The sequence below is a fragment of the Notolepis coatsorum genome, assembly GCF_963971535.1.
Source record: "Notolepis coatsorum genome assembly, chromosome: 15".
NCBI lineage: Eukaryota > Metazoa > Chordata > Actinopteri > Aulopiformes > Paralepididae > Notolepis > Notolepis coatsorum.
In genome coordinates, this window is record NC_140179.1 from 53,515,594 (window position 1) to 53,535,456 (window position 19,863).

The window sequence follows — 19,863 nt, forward strand, 5'->3', positions numbered from 1 at the left end:
GCACACACATACACACCTACACACACACACACACACACACATATAGATAGATATATACATACACACACACACACACACACACAAATAGATAGATATATACATACACACACACACACACACACACACACACACACACACACACACACACACACACACACACACACACATAGATAGATATATACATATTGTGACAGACTCAGGGGTGTATGGAGCTGTCACCAGATTGGAATGAACAAAATACACAAGGTAGAAGCAAGTTTAACAGATGTTTTATTGCTGTTTAGGGGGAAGGAAGTGTCAGCCAGTCTGTAATCCAAGAGAATCGTTGTTGTCCGATAGCGGGGGTCGGTACACGGGGATCAAACACAGCATTGGGTCACACAGACAACAATCTTCTCCTCTTCTCTCTATCTCTCCTCTTCACTTACTTCTCTCCTTCTTCCACTCCCAGGTTTCGCCTTAGCTACTCCCAATGATTCCTTCTCTCCGTCTCCCTTTTCAATCAATGTTGCGCTTTGATTGAGCACACCTGTCCCATGCGCGTATGGCACAGGTGCGTTGCATCGGGGCTGATGCACTCTGCTCTGCCGGGAGTCTCCTCAGACGTCCTAATATGGGCATGTGCCCCAGTACCTTTGGCCGAGATATAGCGGCCTTCTAGTACTACACCAGCCGGTCTGCCACAATACATACACACACACACTCAACGGGGCGGGACCAACCTACAGGGGCCGTTCAGGGAGTGTTGGGGGGCGCTGGGTGCAGAATTGTTAAAAGGGAGACATTGAGATATAATAAATAATAAATAAATAATTGGAGTGAAACAGAGAGACCTATGTTCTCTCTGGATGGACCAGATGGTCAAGAAGGGGACGAGCATCAGTAACCAACCTCTCCATGCTCTGTCTCAGCGGTTTACGCTGTTGCCTTCTGGCCGCCGTTATGACGTTCCTTTGAGTAATACCAACCGTTATGCTAAATCTTTTGTCCCCTCAGCTATCAGACTTTTAAACTCAGACAGTAGTCACTTTAAGTAGCCTTTTACACCTAGTTGTATGTTTTTACTTTTACTTTTACTGGACTGTGTATAGCATTGAATGTTGTTGCTGTGTTGTCGTTGAGATGTTTTTGTTCTTGTTGTTGTTGTTTTTGTTACTCGTGCAAGCTACAATATGAATTGCCCCACGTAGGATCAATAAAGTTGTCTAAATCTGAATCTGAGATGCTCAAAGGGGGCGCTAGATTGTATTGGGTCCCTACCCATAGTTAGAAGCCGTCATTTGACACACAACACTGACGGGCTTAACACTTTAAGTGCCGAAAACGTGTTTAGGCGTCTTTCCTAGCCATGCTAAAGTTGCCGAGGACGCCCTAACTCGTCTTTAATATCAATATTTCAAAAATCTGTGATCGAAATCATATTTGTCCTCCGCAGCCCTGAGACACAGTGCTGGCCTCCTCTCAACCCTCTAGCGGTTCAAGAGCGCCATCTGGTGGCCGATCGGCAGAAGCGCCAAACAGGAAGTCATGTGGATGAAGTGGTGATCACCCATATTACTTCCGGCCACTCTCTATAGCTCCCGCGACTCCATCTTGAAACACTCGATAATAGATTTCTCGCCCTAACTCAATAAACAACGTTATTTGGACGTATATACTATTATACAACCTGGAAATGGACCGGGTATTTCGACATCCCATAATGGAAAACTGTCTACCCCACGCTGATCGCCCAACGGCCCGCGGAGACTGGGGTGAGTTTTAGCGTGTAGTATTACCGTGTTCGACACTAACTGCTATGATGAACATTTGACCCACATTAGATGAATGGTATAACGTTGCCCACGGAATTATAAACGATCCCCCGCCCATCCGGTCATCATCAGATGATACGTAGAAACTTCTAGAAGCACGTCCATTTGAGATTTTTTATCTGGCACCGATCGCTACCAAACTGTATTTGATCATCAATATAATGCATTTGGGGTAAATCACGTTCTGGAGAAAGCTGCAGAAAGAGATGAAAACATACTTATACTTTAGATCATATTTTAGTATGAATATGTGAATGAAAAAGTTTAACGTTCATACACCCTGAACAATACATATAGGACATTGAATGGGCCCTAATAATGGCAATCTAGCAATAGAATTTAAAAAGTTATAGCCCTGCAAAGAAGGGGAACTTCTCCATAGACAAATAGAGCTGGCAAGGGATGGTATATCATGAATTTAACCTTCGGCAGTTAAAGTGTTAATTGACCCAACAAACCGAGCCAAATAGAAACATTAATGGCTGAGAATTTCATAGGTACTCATGATAGAAAATAATAATCATAACTGAGAGCTGAAAATGTCATTCCCATTGGGTGTAGGGGGTTGAATCACAATCAGAATCAGAAAGGTCTTTATTTGCCAAGTAGTTTTCACATACAAGGAATTTGCTTTGGTCTTTTTCGGTGCGACATTAGCGGACAGATAATACAATAAAGAGGTGGAGTAAGATTAAATCAAATATGAACTAAGTTGAGCACAATAGAATAGAATAGAATTATGAAATAAAATTAAATATAGGCCAGGGCTGTACAACTGTAAAATTAGAGGTTGAATAATATTAAATGGGATATAAACTAAATTAAATATAGCACAATAGAATAGAGTACAATGAGGGTCCGTTATGGAACATGGACATCAGACAGGGGGGGGGGGGGTTGACCCAAAAAAGGTTGAGAACCACTGAACAGAGCGATATGCTCGGGATGATTTAGCCCTTTACGTCCCGCTGTGCCCTGCTCTCTATCTCTGCCGTCTCCTGATCCGGTAACTCAGGCTTATCCGAGGATAGAGAGGGATTCACGTTTGTCAAATTATCCTGTCTCACGACGGCTGCAGCTGTAGCCATGCGCGATGGGGATATATTCCTATATCTGTTGTTACCACGGCTACCAGGAGTCCATCGTTGAGAAGGATGGTCGACAAAAGATTGTCCCTAAATATTGTTACTGGTATAAGAAAAACAGGTTTGAGAAATACTACATTTCTTGTTTGGCTGCTTTTCTGTTACCATGAGAACTGCGGTCTTAACGCTAGCTTAACCTGGGAAGGTGGCAAACCTTTCTGCCTCAAAACAAGTTGTATTTAGACTGGTCTAACTAGAGAATTTCAAACCAATCTAAGGCTTAGTTCACTCTGAACTCAATTTATGCAACTGAACTGGCCCCTGGCAAGGTGTTAGACCCAGATAATTTCTTAAACTCAGGGCAGCATGTTAGACCCAGATCATTTCTTAGACCCACATCATGTCTTAACCCAGGGTTGGACCAGCACCATCACACTATATAGCCTACAATGTACAGTCTGATGGTGGATAGACGCACTTTTTCTGTCTCCCAGCTGTCCAGAATACTTTGTGTCATCGTTCTGAACAGAATTTCAGATTTTCCAAACTCTGTAAATGGTAAATGGCTGCATTTATATAACAGATTTTATCCCAAAGCGCTTTACAATTTGTTCCTCACATTTTACCCATTCACTCACACATTCACACACCGACGGCGGAGGCGACCATGCAAGGTGCCGACCTGCTCATCAGGAGCAATTAGGGGTTAAGTGTCTTCCTCAAGGACACTTCGACACGCTGCCCGGGAGGAGTGGGAATCGAACCGGGAACCTCCAGAATTACCAGACGACTGCTCTACCTCCTGTAGGTGGAATATTCTTACTTACCATCTCCCACTGTGGTCCGCCCGCCATCTAGAGGCTCTCTCCCTCTCTGTTAGAATTTACATGAAATAGCTTGGAACATTTAGAATGTGCAGCTGCAGTGATTTATAATGTGTTATAATTCATAATTTGTTATAGTTTATAAATTATAACGTGTTGACGTCTTGCATTAACTAGGACCGTCCTGGTGTAAATAATAGTCAGCTAATAGTCAGGACTTTGTCGACGAGTCAAGGAGTTGATTTAATTGAAAAATACGTAAAAATTTGTGTGTTTCCCATGTGCAATCATACCTCCTTAATGGTTAGTATGAGGGGCAAGCTAACCTAGTTTAGCACAAATGAATGGAAGTGGATACGGACCACCAGCCTAGCTTACAACTCTGGGAGAGGTGTTTTTGGCCAACAGCTAGCTGGTCCATAACCGCTTCCATTCATTTGCACTAAGCTAGGCTAGCTTTCAGCCAGATAGCTTTCTACTGAACGCACAGAGAGGAGATCGGTATCTATCTGACTCTGGAGAAGACGTAAGCGTGTTCCTTTAACACCCCCCGTACCAACCATTAGAACCTCAACATGCTCCTTACAAATTCAGTTTTTATTCATGAAGCTAAGTAGAAAGTGCGGGAGCATGTCTATGTTCCCTGGGTTCTATGTTCCCCGGGTTCTATGTTCCCCGCTCGCGATAAAAAGGGTCCTATGTTCCCCGGGTTCTATGTTCCTCGCTCCCGCTACCCGCTCCCGAAAAAGCGACAGAGTTGTGTACGATTCCAAGTGTCCCTGGAAGCAGAGAAGCTGTGTAATGTAATTGAGTAAAAGTACAAGTATACAAACCTAATAATACTTGAGTAAAGTACAAATACCCAAAAACAGTACTTAAGTATTGAAACGAAGTACAATTACTCAAGTACTTTACACCCCAGTGACAGGATAGCTTGCGATCGGTTCTTTTAGAAATGCCTTCCCCCCCCAAAAAACAGGCCTGTGGTCACAGCAGCAGGCGTTGGCATAGATACAGAATAATAACCTTATTCTATTTGTGTACTATTCTGAAATTATGGCTAAAAATAAATCTTAATTTCGCACCACCCAAAAGCTGTCATTGACACAAGGCTTGATCTTTAGATGGTATACGTTTAGCTAAATGACTAAATGTAAATGTATACTTCAAAATCCTACGACGTTAGTTGTTTTCTTTTCCTTTGTAGGACTTGTGGAATAGTGGAGTAGTCGTTTTGAAGTTGTTTTGAAGTACTTTTCTGTGTTAAATGTTGACGTTGTGTGAATGTTGTTTTGAGTGTTTAATCTCTGTTAATCTCTCAAGCGTAACCCTGCATGATGTGTGAACGCTTCTCTCTCTTCTCTCTATCTCTATATCTCTCCCTCACTCACCACCCTTCCCTCCCTCCCCTTTCCCTCCCTCCCCTTTCCTTCCCTCCCTCCCTCTCTTCCTCCCTCTCTTCCTCCCCCCCTCCCTCCCTCCCTCCCTCTCCCCCCCCCCCCCCCCCACTGTCTCTCCATCTCTGTCCCCAGCCACAGCCTGATGCATTATGCAGATGTGTTTAAAAAAGAAAAAACAACATTGCGAGGGAGCGTCATGAAATATTAATACCTGTAGGAAAGTAATTTCCCAGCCAAGCTATTAGATCTTGTTAACTCTAAGCATTAATAATTGAGCTTGCTCCCTTTTCCAACCCCTTGTGTTTTAGTCCCCTTATTCCATGGCGACCGAAAATGTGCATTACATTATGGTTTGTCAATGTCTCTCTCCCTCTGTCTTTGTCTCTCTCTCTCTCTGTCTTTGTCTCTCTCTGTCGATCTCTCTGTCTTTCTCTGTGTCTTTCTCTTTACGTCTGTCTATTTCTTTCTTTTTCCTCTCTCTCTCTCTCTCTCTCTCTCTCTCTCTCTCTCTCTCTCTCTCTCTCTCTCTCTCTCTGCCACTCTCTCTTTCTCTGTGTAATTGTTTGTAGTATTTCCCCCCATTATTCTGCACACTCTTTATTTTATTTTATGTTTACCATGTAAACTGATTCTTATATAAATGTTTATTATTAACTTGTTGAATAATCTGTATGTCTCTATGGCATTGGAAATGAGGGTGACCTCAATCGTCCTTTCGAGAATAAATAAAGGTTTCTTTGAATTAATGTTTCACACACACACACACACACACACACGGCTATGAGCTAAGTCACGATAACCTGCTCTCGATGGCGGGAAGCAATTAATTATTAATACCTGGAAGGAAGCATTCAGCCAAACATGGGAGTATTATGTTTCATTATTACCACAATCACGCACCGCGAAGGCCCGACTCCATCCCAGATGAGACGCAGCAGCAGGCTTCTCTTTGACAGCAGAGGACAAAAGATTAAACTGAAGCATTGTGTCATCTACCGTCTTAGAAGCAGCCCTGGTTCTGTGTTCACGTTCTGCAGCAGTACCCCCTCTGGTGGTTAAAGAGGAACCTTGTTGTAGAGAGCAGTACCCCCTCTGGTGTTTAAAGAGGAACCTTGTTGTAGAGAGCAGTACCCCCTCTGGTGGTTAAAGAGGAACCTTGTTGTAGAGAGCAATAGTTTCAAGTTCAAGTTTCTTTATTAGTTGTCATACAGAAATACAGAATACTTTTGCATGAAATGCTTCTTTCTGTTTTGCTCCTGAGAGTGTGCTAGATGAAAATAACAAGATCGTGTAAAGGGCGGCTAGGTGGTGTAGTGGGCAAGGCACTCGCCACCAGTGTGGAGACGCTAGGATTCGCGTGTTCGAATCCAGCTCTCCACATTGTTTTTCAGTTTGGCTGGTCGTCCGCAGTAATACACATTGGCCGTATTACGGGGAGGGAAAACTGAAGGGTGGGGATCGAACGTTGTGAACAAGCGACTCCTACAAGTCGGTTGGTGCGCCTGCGCAGTAGAATCAGGAAGTGTCGGGGGCAGCGTGAGCCTCCCACGCGTTACTCCTCGACACTGAGAGATCGAGCTGCGCAGGTGAAAAGATGCGACTGCTGTTACCTCAAGTACCGGAGGGGACTTGTGCTATGTATGACTTAGTCCACATTGCAGCCGGCTTGTGGGAGGCAAGAAACAGCGTTCGTGACAGGGGAGGGTTGAATTGGATGATACGAAATTGGGATGGGAGAAAATATGGAAAAATGGGAGAAAAAGTGGATCAAAAAAAAAACAAGATCGTGTAAAATAGTATAATATAAGTATAAAATAGAACGTCAAGTACATAAACAAGTGTAAACAAAACAAAAAATTTAAATATACATATATACAGTATATGTACAGTGTACAGTATATACTTCTGTACAGTCTATACAGTCAGCTACTATACAGTACAGTGTAGAATGGTGGGGTATAGCTTAGCTTGTGGTGCCACCTTGTGGTGGTAAGGTGCACTGAGGTGCATGGGATTGATGCCAAATATATAAATATATAATATAAAGTATACATATAAAGTGTGTGTTAGTGTCTAAAGTGGGTAAAGTGGGTGCTACAGTGTGTTGTTTATTTAAAGTGAGTGTGTGCGTGTGGATGTGTGTGTTGTGGGTGTAATTGATGGTATGTTATTGTTCATTGTTCGTTGAACATCCTGGCCTGGGGATAGAAGCTCCTTCTGAGTCTCTCTGTGCTTGCCATGAGACTTCGGTATCGCTTGCCTGACCGCAGCAGGCAGTACCCCCTCTGGTGGTTAAAGAGGAACCCGGCTCTGTGTTCTGCAGCAGTACCCCCTCTGGTAATTAAAGAGGAACATATTAGCACCCAGGGATGTAGTGGATACTAGTTCATCCACCTTTTTAAACTGATATAAATCATCATTGTGTAGACTTTGGTAAGTAGTGTCAGAATGATGGGATTTACATGAAAATAGGGAACCTTTTTGAGGAAATATTTAATTTAATTTCAAACTTAATTTCCTTCATTTACAGTCACATCAGGTGTACAGGAATAAGCGGCTCACAGAGCATACAATCACAACGATAAGACGACAAGACGAGGCAAAAAAGCGAGGATAACAAATCAACTAAAACGTGTACAACTTGATTGACAAAGGTTGGAGATCAAGGTTTATAATGTTAATAACACAAAATACTACAATTTATAAAAGCTATGTATGTTAGTTATTATTGTTTTTACTCCGGTCATCTGCTGGAGTTCACAGTTTATTCCACCGCGACATCATCACTCACTGCTCGAGTAAAACACGAAAGCAACCAGTCTCAGGTAGGTCTGATAATTCTCCCTCGTCGTCTCTCTCTCTCTCTCTCTGTCGCCCCCAGGTGGTGGCGTACCACTACTGCCAGGCGGACAACGCCTACACCTGCCTGGTGCCGGAGTTCGTCCACAACGTGGCAGCGCTGCTGTGTCGCTCGCCCCACCTCGTCTCCTACAGGGACCAGCTGCTGAGGGAGCCTCACCTGCAGAGCATGCTCAGCCTGCGCTCCTGCGTCCAGGACCCCCTGGCCTCCTTCCGGAGAGGCATCCTCGAGCCCCTGGACGCCTTATATAAAGGTGAGGAAGTTGACGAATGAATTAGGAAGTATTTTATTTTATTTTATTTGACATTTAAAAAATATTCAAGATTCCAGAAAACATCAAGGATGAAACACAAAAAAGTCAAGACTTATTTCCATTGTGGTTCTTGGTCTCAGACAGATAAGCAATACAAAAACATGACCACAAATAACAATTTGACAAACTACATAGACGTGTACATTTTAAGTGCAGGACAACGTAGCCACAGACAACAATGTATCGGACAACATTTTCACACATTTTAAAATCTAGTTTTTAACATTGTCGAGGAGCCATGATTTGACTTTTTTCTTAAAATTGTATCGGCTACTAGTGCATTTTAGCATTACTTTTAGGTAGCAAGTTCCAATTTGTGGCTCCCCAGAGTTTAAAAGAACATTTGCCCATATTTGTTTTGAACCTTGGAATACACAGGTCGGCAATGCTGGCTCTGGTGTTCTGGGTATGCATGTCCCTATTCCACTGAAAATAATTTCTAAGATAATTGGGGAAGTAGGACTTTATCGGCTAATAAATATTTAAAGGATTTTTCACCCTATGTATAATATATATATATATATATTTTTTTTTAAATAAAAAAAATGTCCCCTAACTAACGTGCAAATTTATAATGAAATATTAGCTCATTTGTGTATGTTAATAACAAAATGAGTACAAAATCTCCTTCTGCGTAATTGCGTGTGGGAAACACAACTTCACAGCTTTGTTGATTAAAGGGGCACGCCAACATTCACGCTGACGGAAATGTTGTGCTCATTTTGTTATTAACATACACAAATTTGCTAATATTTCATTATAAATGTGCACGTTAGTTAGGTTGTATTTGATGATTTCTTTGTTTTTACTACTTTACTACAGTAGTTGTTGAGGTCAAACCTACCTATCCAGCCCAAATGAGCAGTTTCACCTGTGGTGCCTCACCTTCATTGTGTTGCTGTGTTGACCGTGTGCTCTCATCGCATCTTAGAGAGGAAGATCACCTCCGAGGAGGACCTCATCATCCTCATCGACGGCCTGAACGAGGCAGAGTTCCACAAGCCAGACTATGGAGACACCATTGTCTCCTTTCTCAGCAAAACCATCAATAAATTCCCTCCCTGGCTCAAGCTGGTCGTCACGGTTAGAACTACGTTGCAGGTACATAAATTCTTCTTCTTCTTTTTTTTTATGTTTTTGGTAGATATTTTTATAGTTTTTTTCTGGGCAGTCGGGTAGAGAGAGAGAGGAAGTAATAATTTCAATAAAATAGCTTTACTTTATACTCCACTACATTTCAAATGAAATATTGTACTTTTTACTCCACTACATTTATCTGAACCCATCAGTTACTAGTTACTTTACTATTTTGCATAGAAAACATGGTTAAAATGTATGAAGATGATATACTTTCACAGAGGACATAATCAGAGCAGCATAACTGGACCACATACCAATTTGATTTTATTTTATTTTATTGACAACAAACATAACAACATTGACAGATCAACATTTGTATTTGCCTTGTCAAATAAGTCCAGGACTTATTTCCATCGTTGTCCCTAACCACTTTAACATAACCTTTAATCAGAGCATCATAACTGGACCACATACCACTTTAACATAACCTTTAATCAGAGCATCATAACTGGACCACATACCACTTTAACATAACCTTTAATCAGAGCATCATAACTGGACCACATACCACTTTAACATAACCTTTAATCAGAGCATCATAACTGGACCACATACCACTTTAACATAACCTTTAATCAGAGCATCATAACTGGACCACATACCACTTTAACATAACCTTTAATCAGAGCAGCATAACTGGACCACATACCACTTTAACATAACCTTTAATCAGAGCAGCATAACTGGACCACATACCACTTTAACACAACCTTTAATCAGAGCAGCATAACTGGACCACCTACCACTTTAACATAACGTGTAGAGATCAATGGATCAAGCCTTGAATGCTCCCAAGCTCTGGAATACACAAACATTATGTAGAATGCATACTTTTACTTTAGATACTTAAGTAAATTCAATAACAAATACTTCTCTACTCTACTCGAATTTGAATGGAGTACTTATGTATCTGGGTATTTCTACTTTTACTTAAGTAAAGGAACTGTGTACTTCTTCCACTACTGGCAATGGACTACTGTAATTTTTTTTTAAAGAACGGTAAATGTCTGGCAGCAACGGTTGCCAAATACTTTACGGTCAAATTACAGTAAAATACTAAAATTAAATAAAGTGGAAAAGCAATTAATTGACAGAAGATTTTGATTATTTTAAGGTGTTTTTACATATAATTCAATGTAATTTAACTCATTTGACGCCAGAGGTCGCTGTGGGCATATGGCCGTTTGTTCCAGCGCTGTAATGAAATGGGGGTACATGCTGGTGTTTGTAGTGCTAAAAAACTATATTAATTATTATAGCTATGTATCTAATGATATAGTCGATTGTCATTGAGTTTCTTATGGTCAAGATGCAAAAAACAGAAAATGTTTTCATCAATACATTCCCGTTTTATACCGGGGTGAATATGAGTATAGTTTCAGAGTAATTCTGTGTAATACCAGGAAACTTCGCCAAACAGCGTTTTACTGCATTTCACTATAAATCGTGCCATTCCTCGCCTGGATCGATAATCAATCTGAAATCAACGCTAGATTATCGGTATTATGTTTCATCATGGATGCATGAAAGGAGGGGGGGGGGGGGGGGGGGGGCAAGCCGCCCCTCCGTGCTTTGATCGCAACCAACGGGACACGGCCCACACACACACCACAGACACACGCTCCAATCGCGGGGAAAGAGTTATCGGATCGACGCAAGATTGATAACATATAGTCCTTACCTTGTCTATGATGTACTGCAAAAAGAATAATCCAATTATCTGATCGCCATTCCAAATACTGATCGCGATCGTGTTTCCAACGTAATCCAGCATTGAACATGAACGGGGGCGGCCTGAGCCTCGTTGATGCATGTGTTATAAGCGCTTGTCTTGCCGGAGTATTTAGACCCCACACGCACGCCGCAGCTTGGCCCAGACAACAAGCCACATAGTTTCAAATGGAGTGCAATAGCGGCCGCAAGGCGTTAGGTGGCGGGTATTGGACTTTTGCGATCTCAGACCCATCCCCAGTGATAACACACAGCTGCCTGCATGTTTATGAATGGAAACAGCGAATGAAAGAAATAACGATTCAATAACGTATATATACGTGGTTGGCGTTATTGGATTGGCGGACAAACACGTATATATGCGTGAACGGCGGTGAATGAGTTAACATTCAAGTAAATAAACAATGCAATAATCCTGTAAAAAAAATATATATAATTAAATTTCTTATTAAATCAATTTACAGATTACAACCTTTATTTAATGGTTAATATTTTTTGTATCAATAGTAATTTACTGTATTTGTATGGCATTTACACTTAAAGTAGAAAAACAAAAGTAATCTGTCAAATAATACAGTGAATTTCCCTAGGTTTTTTTTACAGTGTATAGTAGTAACTCTGCTTTCTCTCCCTCCCGGCCCCCAGGAGATCACGAAGCAGCTTCCCTTCCACCGCATCTCCCTGGACGGCCTGGAGGAGAACGACGCCATGGACCAGGACCTCCAGGGGTACATCCTGCACCGCATCCACAGCAGCCCCGAGATCCAGAGCAACATCTCCCTCAACGGGAAGATGGACAACACCACCTTCGGCAAGCTCAGCACCCACCTCAAGGCCCTGAGCCAGGGGTCATACCTGTACCTGAAGTTGACCTTTGACCTCATTGAGAAGGGCTACCTGGTCCTGAAGAGCTCCAGCTACAAGGTAGGAGGTGTCAGGTTATTTTGGGGGGTTTAACCTTTTTTCGGTTTTTCAGAACATGGTGAAATGGTGACTGTGCTCATGTCTAAGAAATACATATAAAACTGACCAAACGGAATAATCAGTTATTCCGTCATAGCGACTACAGAATAATCTACTACAAGTATCTGAAGTTGTGCACATAAAACGCAGTTCATAGATTCACATTCCCTTCCTTTAATAAAACACAGTTCACGCATTTATTTCTGGAGATTTTAAGTTCTTTGAAAACACAATCCATTATTTGCTTCTTTAACAAAGGTGTTCACATTGAGATGAGTCATAACCATGAAGGATACGTGGGCGGCTACGTGGCGTAGTGGGCAAGGCGCTCGCCACGAAATCTGGAGACGCTGGGCTTGCCTGTTCGAGCCCAGCGCTCCACATTTGCTTTCAGTTTAGCTGGTCGTCCGTACTAATACACATTGGCCGTATTAGGGGGTGGGAAACTGATGGGTGGGGATCGGGCGTTGTGGACAGCGACTCCTACAGGTCGGTTGGTGCGCCTGCGCAGTAGAATCAGGAAGTGTCGGGGGCAGCGTGAGCCTCCCACGCGTTACTCCTCGCCATTGAGAGATCGAGCTGCGCAGGTAAAAAGATGCGACTGCTGTTACCTCAAGTACCAGAGGGGACTTGTATGCTATGTATGACTTAGTCCACATTGCAGCCGGCTTGTGGGAGGCAAAAAACAGCGTTCGTGACAGGGGAGGGTTGAATTGGATGATACGAAATTGGGATGGGAGAAAATATAGAAAATGGGAGAAAAAGTGGATCAAACCATGAAGGATACGTCATACATTTTCTTTTTAAATAAAATAAAAAAACGACATTAAAGGGGAATGCCACCCATTTTTTTTATTCTAACATGTTGTTCCTGTGCCCTGGGACAGTTCAGTCAGTATTTGTGAACACGATCCACACTGGGGCTGCTCCATAGACAATGAATGAGACTCTGATTTTATGAGGCCATAAACATTTTGTGTGAGCTGTTACACCCAAATTAGGTTTTTATTCTGGAATTGCTCGTTTCGATCACACAGACACCTTATGGCCTCATGAAGTCAGAGCAGGGCAATCAGTGGAGGTGGAACTCTGGGATTTACAGTTTGAAAACAAGAGGAGGGGAGGGGAGGGGAGAGAGGAGTGGGGAGGAGAGGGGAGGAGGAGAGAAGAGAAGAGAGGAGAGGCGAGGAGAGGAGTGGGGAGGAGAGGAGTGGGGAGGAGAGGAGATGAGGAGAGGAGAGGAGAGGAGAGGAGTGGGGGAGAGTAGAGGAGGGGAGGGGAGAGAGGAGTGGGGAGGCGAGGAGATGAGTGGGGATGAGGAGAGAAGAGAGGAGAGGAGATGAGAGGGGATGAGGAGAGAAGAGAAGAGAGGAGAGGAGAGGAGATGAGAGGGGATGAGGAAAGAAGAGAGGAGATGTGAGGGGAGGAGAGGAGTGGGGAAGGGGAGAGGAGAGGAGAGGAGATGAGGGGAGGGGAGGGGATAGAGGAGTGGGGGAGAGGAGAGGGAAGGAGAGCATTAGATAGGAGTGGTCTTAGACCAGAGGAATAACATGTATGAATTCTGAAAAAGGGGCATAGTTCCCCCTTTAACACTTGAACCTCTCTGCTCACAAGCACACAGTCTCATCATCACATCATGTGGTCCTTCCTCAGGTGGTTCCGGTCAACCTGGCAGAGGTCTACCTGCTGCAGTGCAACATGCGCTTCCCCACCCAGTCGTCGTTCGAACGGGCGCTGCCTCTGCTCAACGTGACGGTGGCGTCACTCCACCCGCTGACCGACGAACAGATCTACCAGGCCATCAACGCCGGTGCGCTGCAGGTAGGGGACTGGAACACAGGGAGTTTTAACACAGGACACTGTGCAGCTAGGGGACTGGAACACAGGGAGTTTTAACACAGGACACTGTGCAGCTAGGGGACTGGAACACAGGGAGTTTTAAAGGAACACGCCAACATTATGGGAAATGTGCTTACCGTCTTCTCCAGAGTCAGACACGAAGATGGATACCAATTTCCTCTCTGTGTGTTCAGTAGAAAACTACTGCAAGCTAGCTTAGCTTAGCACAAATTAATGGAACTGGATGCGGCCCACTAGCCTGATAGCAGCTGGATAGCTTTCTACTGGATGCACAGGGAGGGGAAATTGGTGTCTATCTTCTTGGCTGACTCTGGAGAAGACGGTAAGATGGATTTCTATGAAATTTGGTACTACATAAGACTTCAGGCTATGGACCCAGGGTGCTTTCCAGCTCATACCAATTTTTGGGATATACTATTTCTGGATATTGTAACTACTACAGAAAAACGTGAGTAACAAGTTTTTCTACAACTCAAGTTCAGACCTATGTTACTCTATTTAATTAGCACTAAAAGTGATTTTTCTTTGTGTAAGAAACTTCAGAATGTTATCTTTCAAACGAGACCAGGCTTATGCATGTGCTATAAGTATAACGTATAAAGATACACTTTTCAAAAAAAGTATGCAGTCCTCAAGTTCAAGTTTAAAAATTGCCACTTTTCTGGGCACCAGTTAAGTGGTTAAAACGCCATGTGTTCCAGTCCCTGCCTGCAGGTCGGTACCTATCTGTTACATAGACACTGACTGTACCGAATGGCTGTGTGTGTCTGTCTGCAGGGAACGCTGGACTGGGAGGACTTCCAGCAACGTATGGACAACCTGTCTGTCTTCCTGGTGAAGAGGAGAGATGGAACCAGGATGTTTGTCCACCCATCCTTCAGGGAGTGGCTCATCTGGAGGGAAGAAGGAGAGAAAACAAAGTTCCTCTGTGACCCAAGGTAAGAGGAGAGAGGGGGAGAGAGGAGGAGAGGAGAGAAGAGAGAAAACAAAGTTCCTCTGTGACCCAAGGTAAGAGGAGAGAGGGGGAGAGAGGAGGAGAGGAGAGAAGAGAGAAAACAAAGTTCCTCTGTGACCCAAGGTAAGAGGAGAGAGGGGGAGAGAGGAGGAGAGGAGAGAAGAGAGAAAACAAAGTTCCTCTGTGACCCAAGGTAAGAGGAGAGAGGGGGAGAGAGGAGGAGAGGAGAGAAGAGAGAAAACAAAGTTCCTCTGTGACCCAAGGTAAGAGGAGAGAGGGGGAGAGAGGAGGAGAGGAGAGAAGAGAGAAAACAAAGTTCCTCTGTGACCCAAGGTAAGAGGAGAGAGGGGGAGAGAGGAGGAGAGGAGAGAAGAGAGAAAACAAAGTTCCTCTGTGACCCAAGGTAAGAGGAGAGAGGGGGAGAGAGGAGGAGAGGAGAGAAGAGAGAAAACAAAGTTCCTCTGTGACCCAAGGTAAGAGGAGAGAGGGGGAGAGAGGAGGAGAGGAGAGAAGAGAGAAAACAAAGTTCCTCTGTGACCCAAGGTAAGAGGAGAGAGGGGGAGAGAGGAGGAGAGGAGAGAAGAGAGAAAACAAAGTTCCTCTGTGACCCAAGGTAAGAGGAGAGAGGGGGAGAGAGGAGGAGAGGAGAGAAGAGAGAAAACAAAGTTCCTCTGTGACCCAAGGTAAGAGGAGAGAGGGGGAGAGAGGAGGAGAGGAGAGAAGAGAGAAAACAAAGTTCCTCTGTGACCCAAGGTAAGAGGAGAGAGGGGGAGAGAGGAGGAGATGAGAGAAGAGAGAAAACAAAGTTCCTCTGTGACCCAAGGTAAGAAGAGGAGAGGGGGAGAGGAGAGGAGAGGAAAGAAAACAAAGTGCCTCTGTGAACCAAGGTACGAATAGCAGAGGAGGGGAGAGAGGAGGAGATAAAAGAGGAGGAGAGGAGAGAGGCAGTGAGGAGAGGAAGAGAGGAGAGAGGAGGAGAGGAGGGTGATTGAGAGGAGAGGAAAGAGGAGAGCAGAGGAGAGGAAAGAGGAGAGAGAAGGAGAGGAGAGGAAAGGGGAGAAAAGAGAGGCGGTGAGGAGAGAGGAGGAGATGAGAGGAGAGATGAGGAGAAGAGAGGAAGAGAGGATAAGAGAGGAGAGGAAAGGAGAAGAGAGCAGGAAGGAGAGAAAACAAAGTTCCTCTGTGACCCAAGGTAAGAAGAGGAGAGGCGGTGAGGAGAGAGGAGGAGGGTGGAGGAGAGGAGAGGAAAGAAGAGAGGAGAGAGGAGGGTGGAGGAGAGGAGGAGAGGAAATAAGAGAAGAGAGGAGAGTAGAGCAGAGGAGAGGAGTGGAGTGGAGAGGAGAGAGAAGAGGAGAGAGGAAAGGAGGGGAGGAGAGCAGAAAAAAGAAGGAGAAGAGATATTCAGATTATTTATTGTCACGTCAGTATATACCTTTTACATGGTATATACTCTAGTGATTCTTTAGTCTTGGTTCCTCTATCATGCAGCAGCAACATAACTACAACAAAATAGTAACAAGAAAATGTTCCAAAAATTGCATAAAGTAGCAGCAGGGGACAACATTGAAGTAGCTCTGAATATAGCTCTAAATATAGTACAGTAATCAGTGTGTGTGTGTAGTGTGTGTGTCATGTGTGTAGTGCATGCAAAGTGCAGTGTGTTTGTAGGCAAGCCCCAGTAAATGTGCTTGTAGACTGTTTACGTGTTCTGTGTGTTGTGTACCTCTGTTTACATCCTCATGGGTGTGTGTGAGTGGGGGGGGGGGGGGGGGGGCAGGCAGCATGCTGTTAAGTGTTCTTTGTTCGTGTGCCTGATTGCTTGGGGAGAGGAGAAGAGATGAGAAGAGATGAGAGGAGGGGAGCGGATGGGATAGGAGAGGTGAGGAGAGGAGAGGTGAGGATGGGAGGAGAGGGAAGGGGGTGATGGGAGAGGCGAGGAGGGGGAGAGGAGAGGAGGGGAGAGACGGGGAGGGCAGGGGAGAGGAGGGGAGGGCAGGGGAGAGGAGAGGAGAAGGGGGAGGAGAGGAGATGAGGGGGGAGAGGAGAGGGGATGAGGGGAGAGGAGAGAGGAGAAGAGAAGATGAAAGGAGATGGATGAACTGGATGGATGGATGGATGAAAGGAGCAGGACTCTTCTTGACTAAAGAAATTCTAAATAAACTTATAGTCCTCCTAAGATTATTAATTGATTTAGTCATATCAAACTAAATGAACTGGCATAGAAATAGACTAAATAGAATAATGTCATCGCTCTCTGGAACACTCGTCTGGAGGGCCAAAAAGACAGTTATGGATGGCCACATTTGGCCCACAATTATAATAACTTTATACTGTCTGTGGAGTGTTTTGCAAACCAGAGTGAATGATGTTGTTAAGTTCTTACACTAACTGCTATGAATAGTGATCTCTGTGGCTGTGTGTGAAGTCTCTCAGTAGTTACACAATCAGACAGAAGCTACTAACCCTACTATTACCCTCAGTATCTACACAATCAGACATAAGCTACTAACCCTACTACTACCCTCAGTACCTACACAATCAGACAGAAGCTACTAACCCTACTACCCTCAATACCTACACAACCAGACAGAAGCTACTACCCCTACTACACTCAGTATCTACACAACCAGACAGAAGCTACTAACTCTACTACCCTCAGTACCTACACAATCAGACAGAAGCTACTAACCCTACTACCCTCAATACCTACACAACCAGACAGAAGCTACTAACCCTACTACCCTCAGTACCTACACAATCAGACAGAAGCTACTAACCCTACTACCCTCAGTACCTACACAACCAGACAGAAGCTACTAACCCTACTACACTCAGTACCTACACAATCAGACATAAGCTACTAACCCTACTACCCTCAGTACCTACACAATCAGACATAAGCTACTAACCCTACTACCCTCAGTACCTACACAATCAGACAGAAGCTACTAACCCTACTACCCTCAGTACCTACACAATCAGACAGAAGATACTAACCTTACTACCCTCAGTACCTACACAATCAGACATAAGCTACTAACCCTACTACCTTCAGTACCTACACAATCAGACAGAAGCTACTAACCCTACTACCCTCAATACCTACACAACCAGACAGAAGCTACTACCCCTACTACACTCAGTATCTACACAACCAGACAGAAGCTACTAACTCTACTACCCTCAGTACCTACACAATCAGACAGAAGCTACTAACCCTACTACCCTCAATACCTACACAACCAGACAGAAGCTACTAACTCTACTACCCTCAGTACCTACACAATCAGACAGAAGCTACTAACCCTACTACCCTCAGTACCTACACAATCAGACATAAGCTACTAACCCTACTACACTCAGTACCTACACAATCAGACATAAGCTACTAACCCTACTACCCTCAGTACCTACACAATCAGACAGACGCTATTAACCCTACTACCCTCAGTACCTACACAATCAGACAGAAGCTACTAACCCTACTACCCTCAATACCTACACAACCAGACAGAAGCTACTAACCCTACTACCCTCAATACCTACACAATCAGACAGAAGCTACTAACCCTACTACCCTCAGTGCCTACACAATCAGACAGAAGCTACTAACCCTACTACCCTCAGTGCCTACACAATCAGACAGAAGCTACTAACCCCACTACCAGCAATACCTACAGTACTTAGGTAATCTCTGTTTGATAAATGTGGTTGTAAAGTGGGTTTAGGTCATGGAGTGTGTTCTTTTGGTCTACAGGAGCGGACACACCTTGCTGGCATTCTGGTTCTCCAGGCTGGAGACCAAGCTGAACAGACAGCAGACCATCGAGCTGGGACACCATATACTCAAAGCACACATATTCAAGGTATAATACACACTGTCTGTCTGTCTGTCTGTCTGTCTGTCTGTCTGTCTGTCTGTCTGTCTGTCTGACTGTCTGTCTGTCTGTCTGTCTGTCTGTCTGTCTGTCTGTCTGACTGTCTGTCTGTCTGTCTGTCTGTCTGTCTGTCTGTCTGTCTGTCTGTCTGTCTGTCTGTCTGTCGGTCTGCCTGTCTGTCTGTCTGTTTGTCTGTCTCTCTCTCTGTATGTCTGTCTGTCTGTCTGTCTGTCTCTGTCTGTCTGTCTGTCTGTCTGTGTGTCTGTGTGTCTGTGTGTCTGTATGTATGTATGTATGTATGTATGTATGTATGTTTGTATGTATGTATGTCTGTCTGTCTGTCTGTCTGTCTGTCTGTCTGTCTGTCTGTCTACCTGTCTGTGTACCTGTCTGTATGTCTGTCTGTTTACCTGTCATAAACATAAAACACATACACACAAAGACACAGAGGCACAAATCCACACAAAGTCATACACACCAAAAGACACTCACGTACACACACACTCCCTGAAACGTGCAGTACATGCATGTATGCGCAATATACACACACGCACACATACTGTGTAGGCACACACAAACCCTCTCACACACACATACACACACACACACCCTTCATAGCTGTGGTGTACCTCACACGGGTCATGAATATTCAGACATCTTTCTCTGCGGCTGGGTGGCGCAGCAGTCTAAATCGCTCGTCACCAACGCGCGAGACACCGGTATTGAATCCGGCTGTCAGCGTTGCCTCCGGCTTGGGCCGGCCGTCATACTGACTCAATTGGCAGAGTCAGCGGGAGGGAAGCCGTGGGTGGTAATCTGATCGTTGTAAACAGCGACTCCTACAGGTCGGTCAGGGCGCCTGCACAGCAAGGACAGAAGATGTCGAGGGTAGTGTGAGCCTCCCCAACGTTACACCTCGCCAATGAGTCCGCGCTGGCAGATGAAAAGAAGTGGTTGGCTGACTCCGCATGTATCGGAGGGGACATGCGATAGATTCTTCAACCCTCCCTATGACCGACCAGTGGGGGGCACATGCGAGC

The 19,863-nt window shown here is 44.4% G+C and overlaps 1 protein-coding gene across 1 annotated transcript in view; it reads left to right on the top strand.

Annotated features, from left to right (window-relative positions):
- The window catches only part of LOC311242176 (protein TANC2-like), a 64,960-nt gene that overhangs the window by 11,173 nt on the left and 33,924 nt on the right, over positions 1-19,863 (top strand). Inside the window, 6 exon segments of the mRNA XM_084331124.1 lie at positions 8,005-8,236; positions 9,228-9,397; positions 11,813-12,091; positions 13,784-13,951; positions 14,768-14,928; positions 18,703-18,811. Of these exon segments, the coding sequence (XP_084187250.1) occupies positions 8,005-8,236; positions 9,228-9,397; positions 11,813-12,091; positions 13,784-13,951; positions 14,768-14,928; positions 18,703-18,811 (1,119 nt within the window).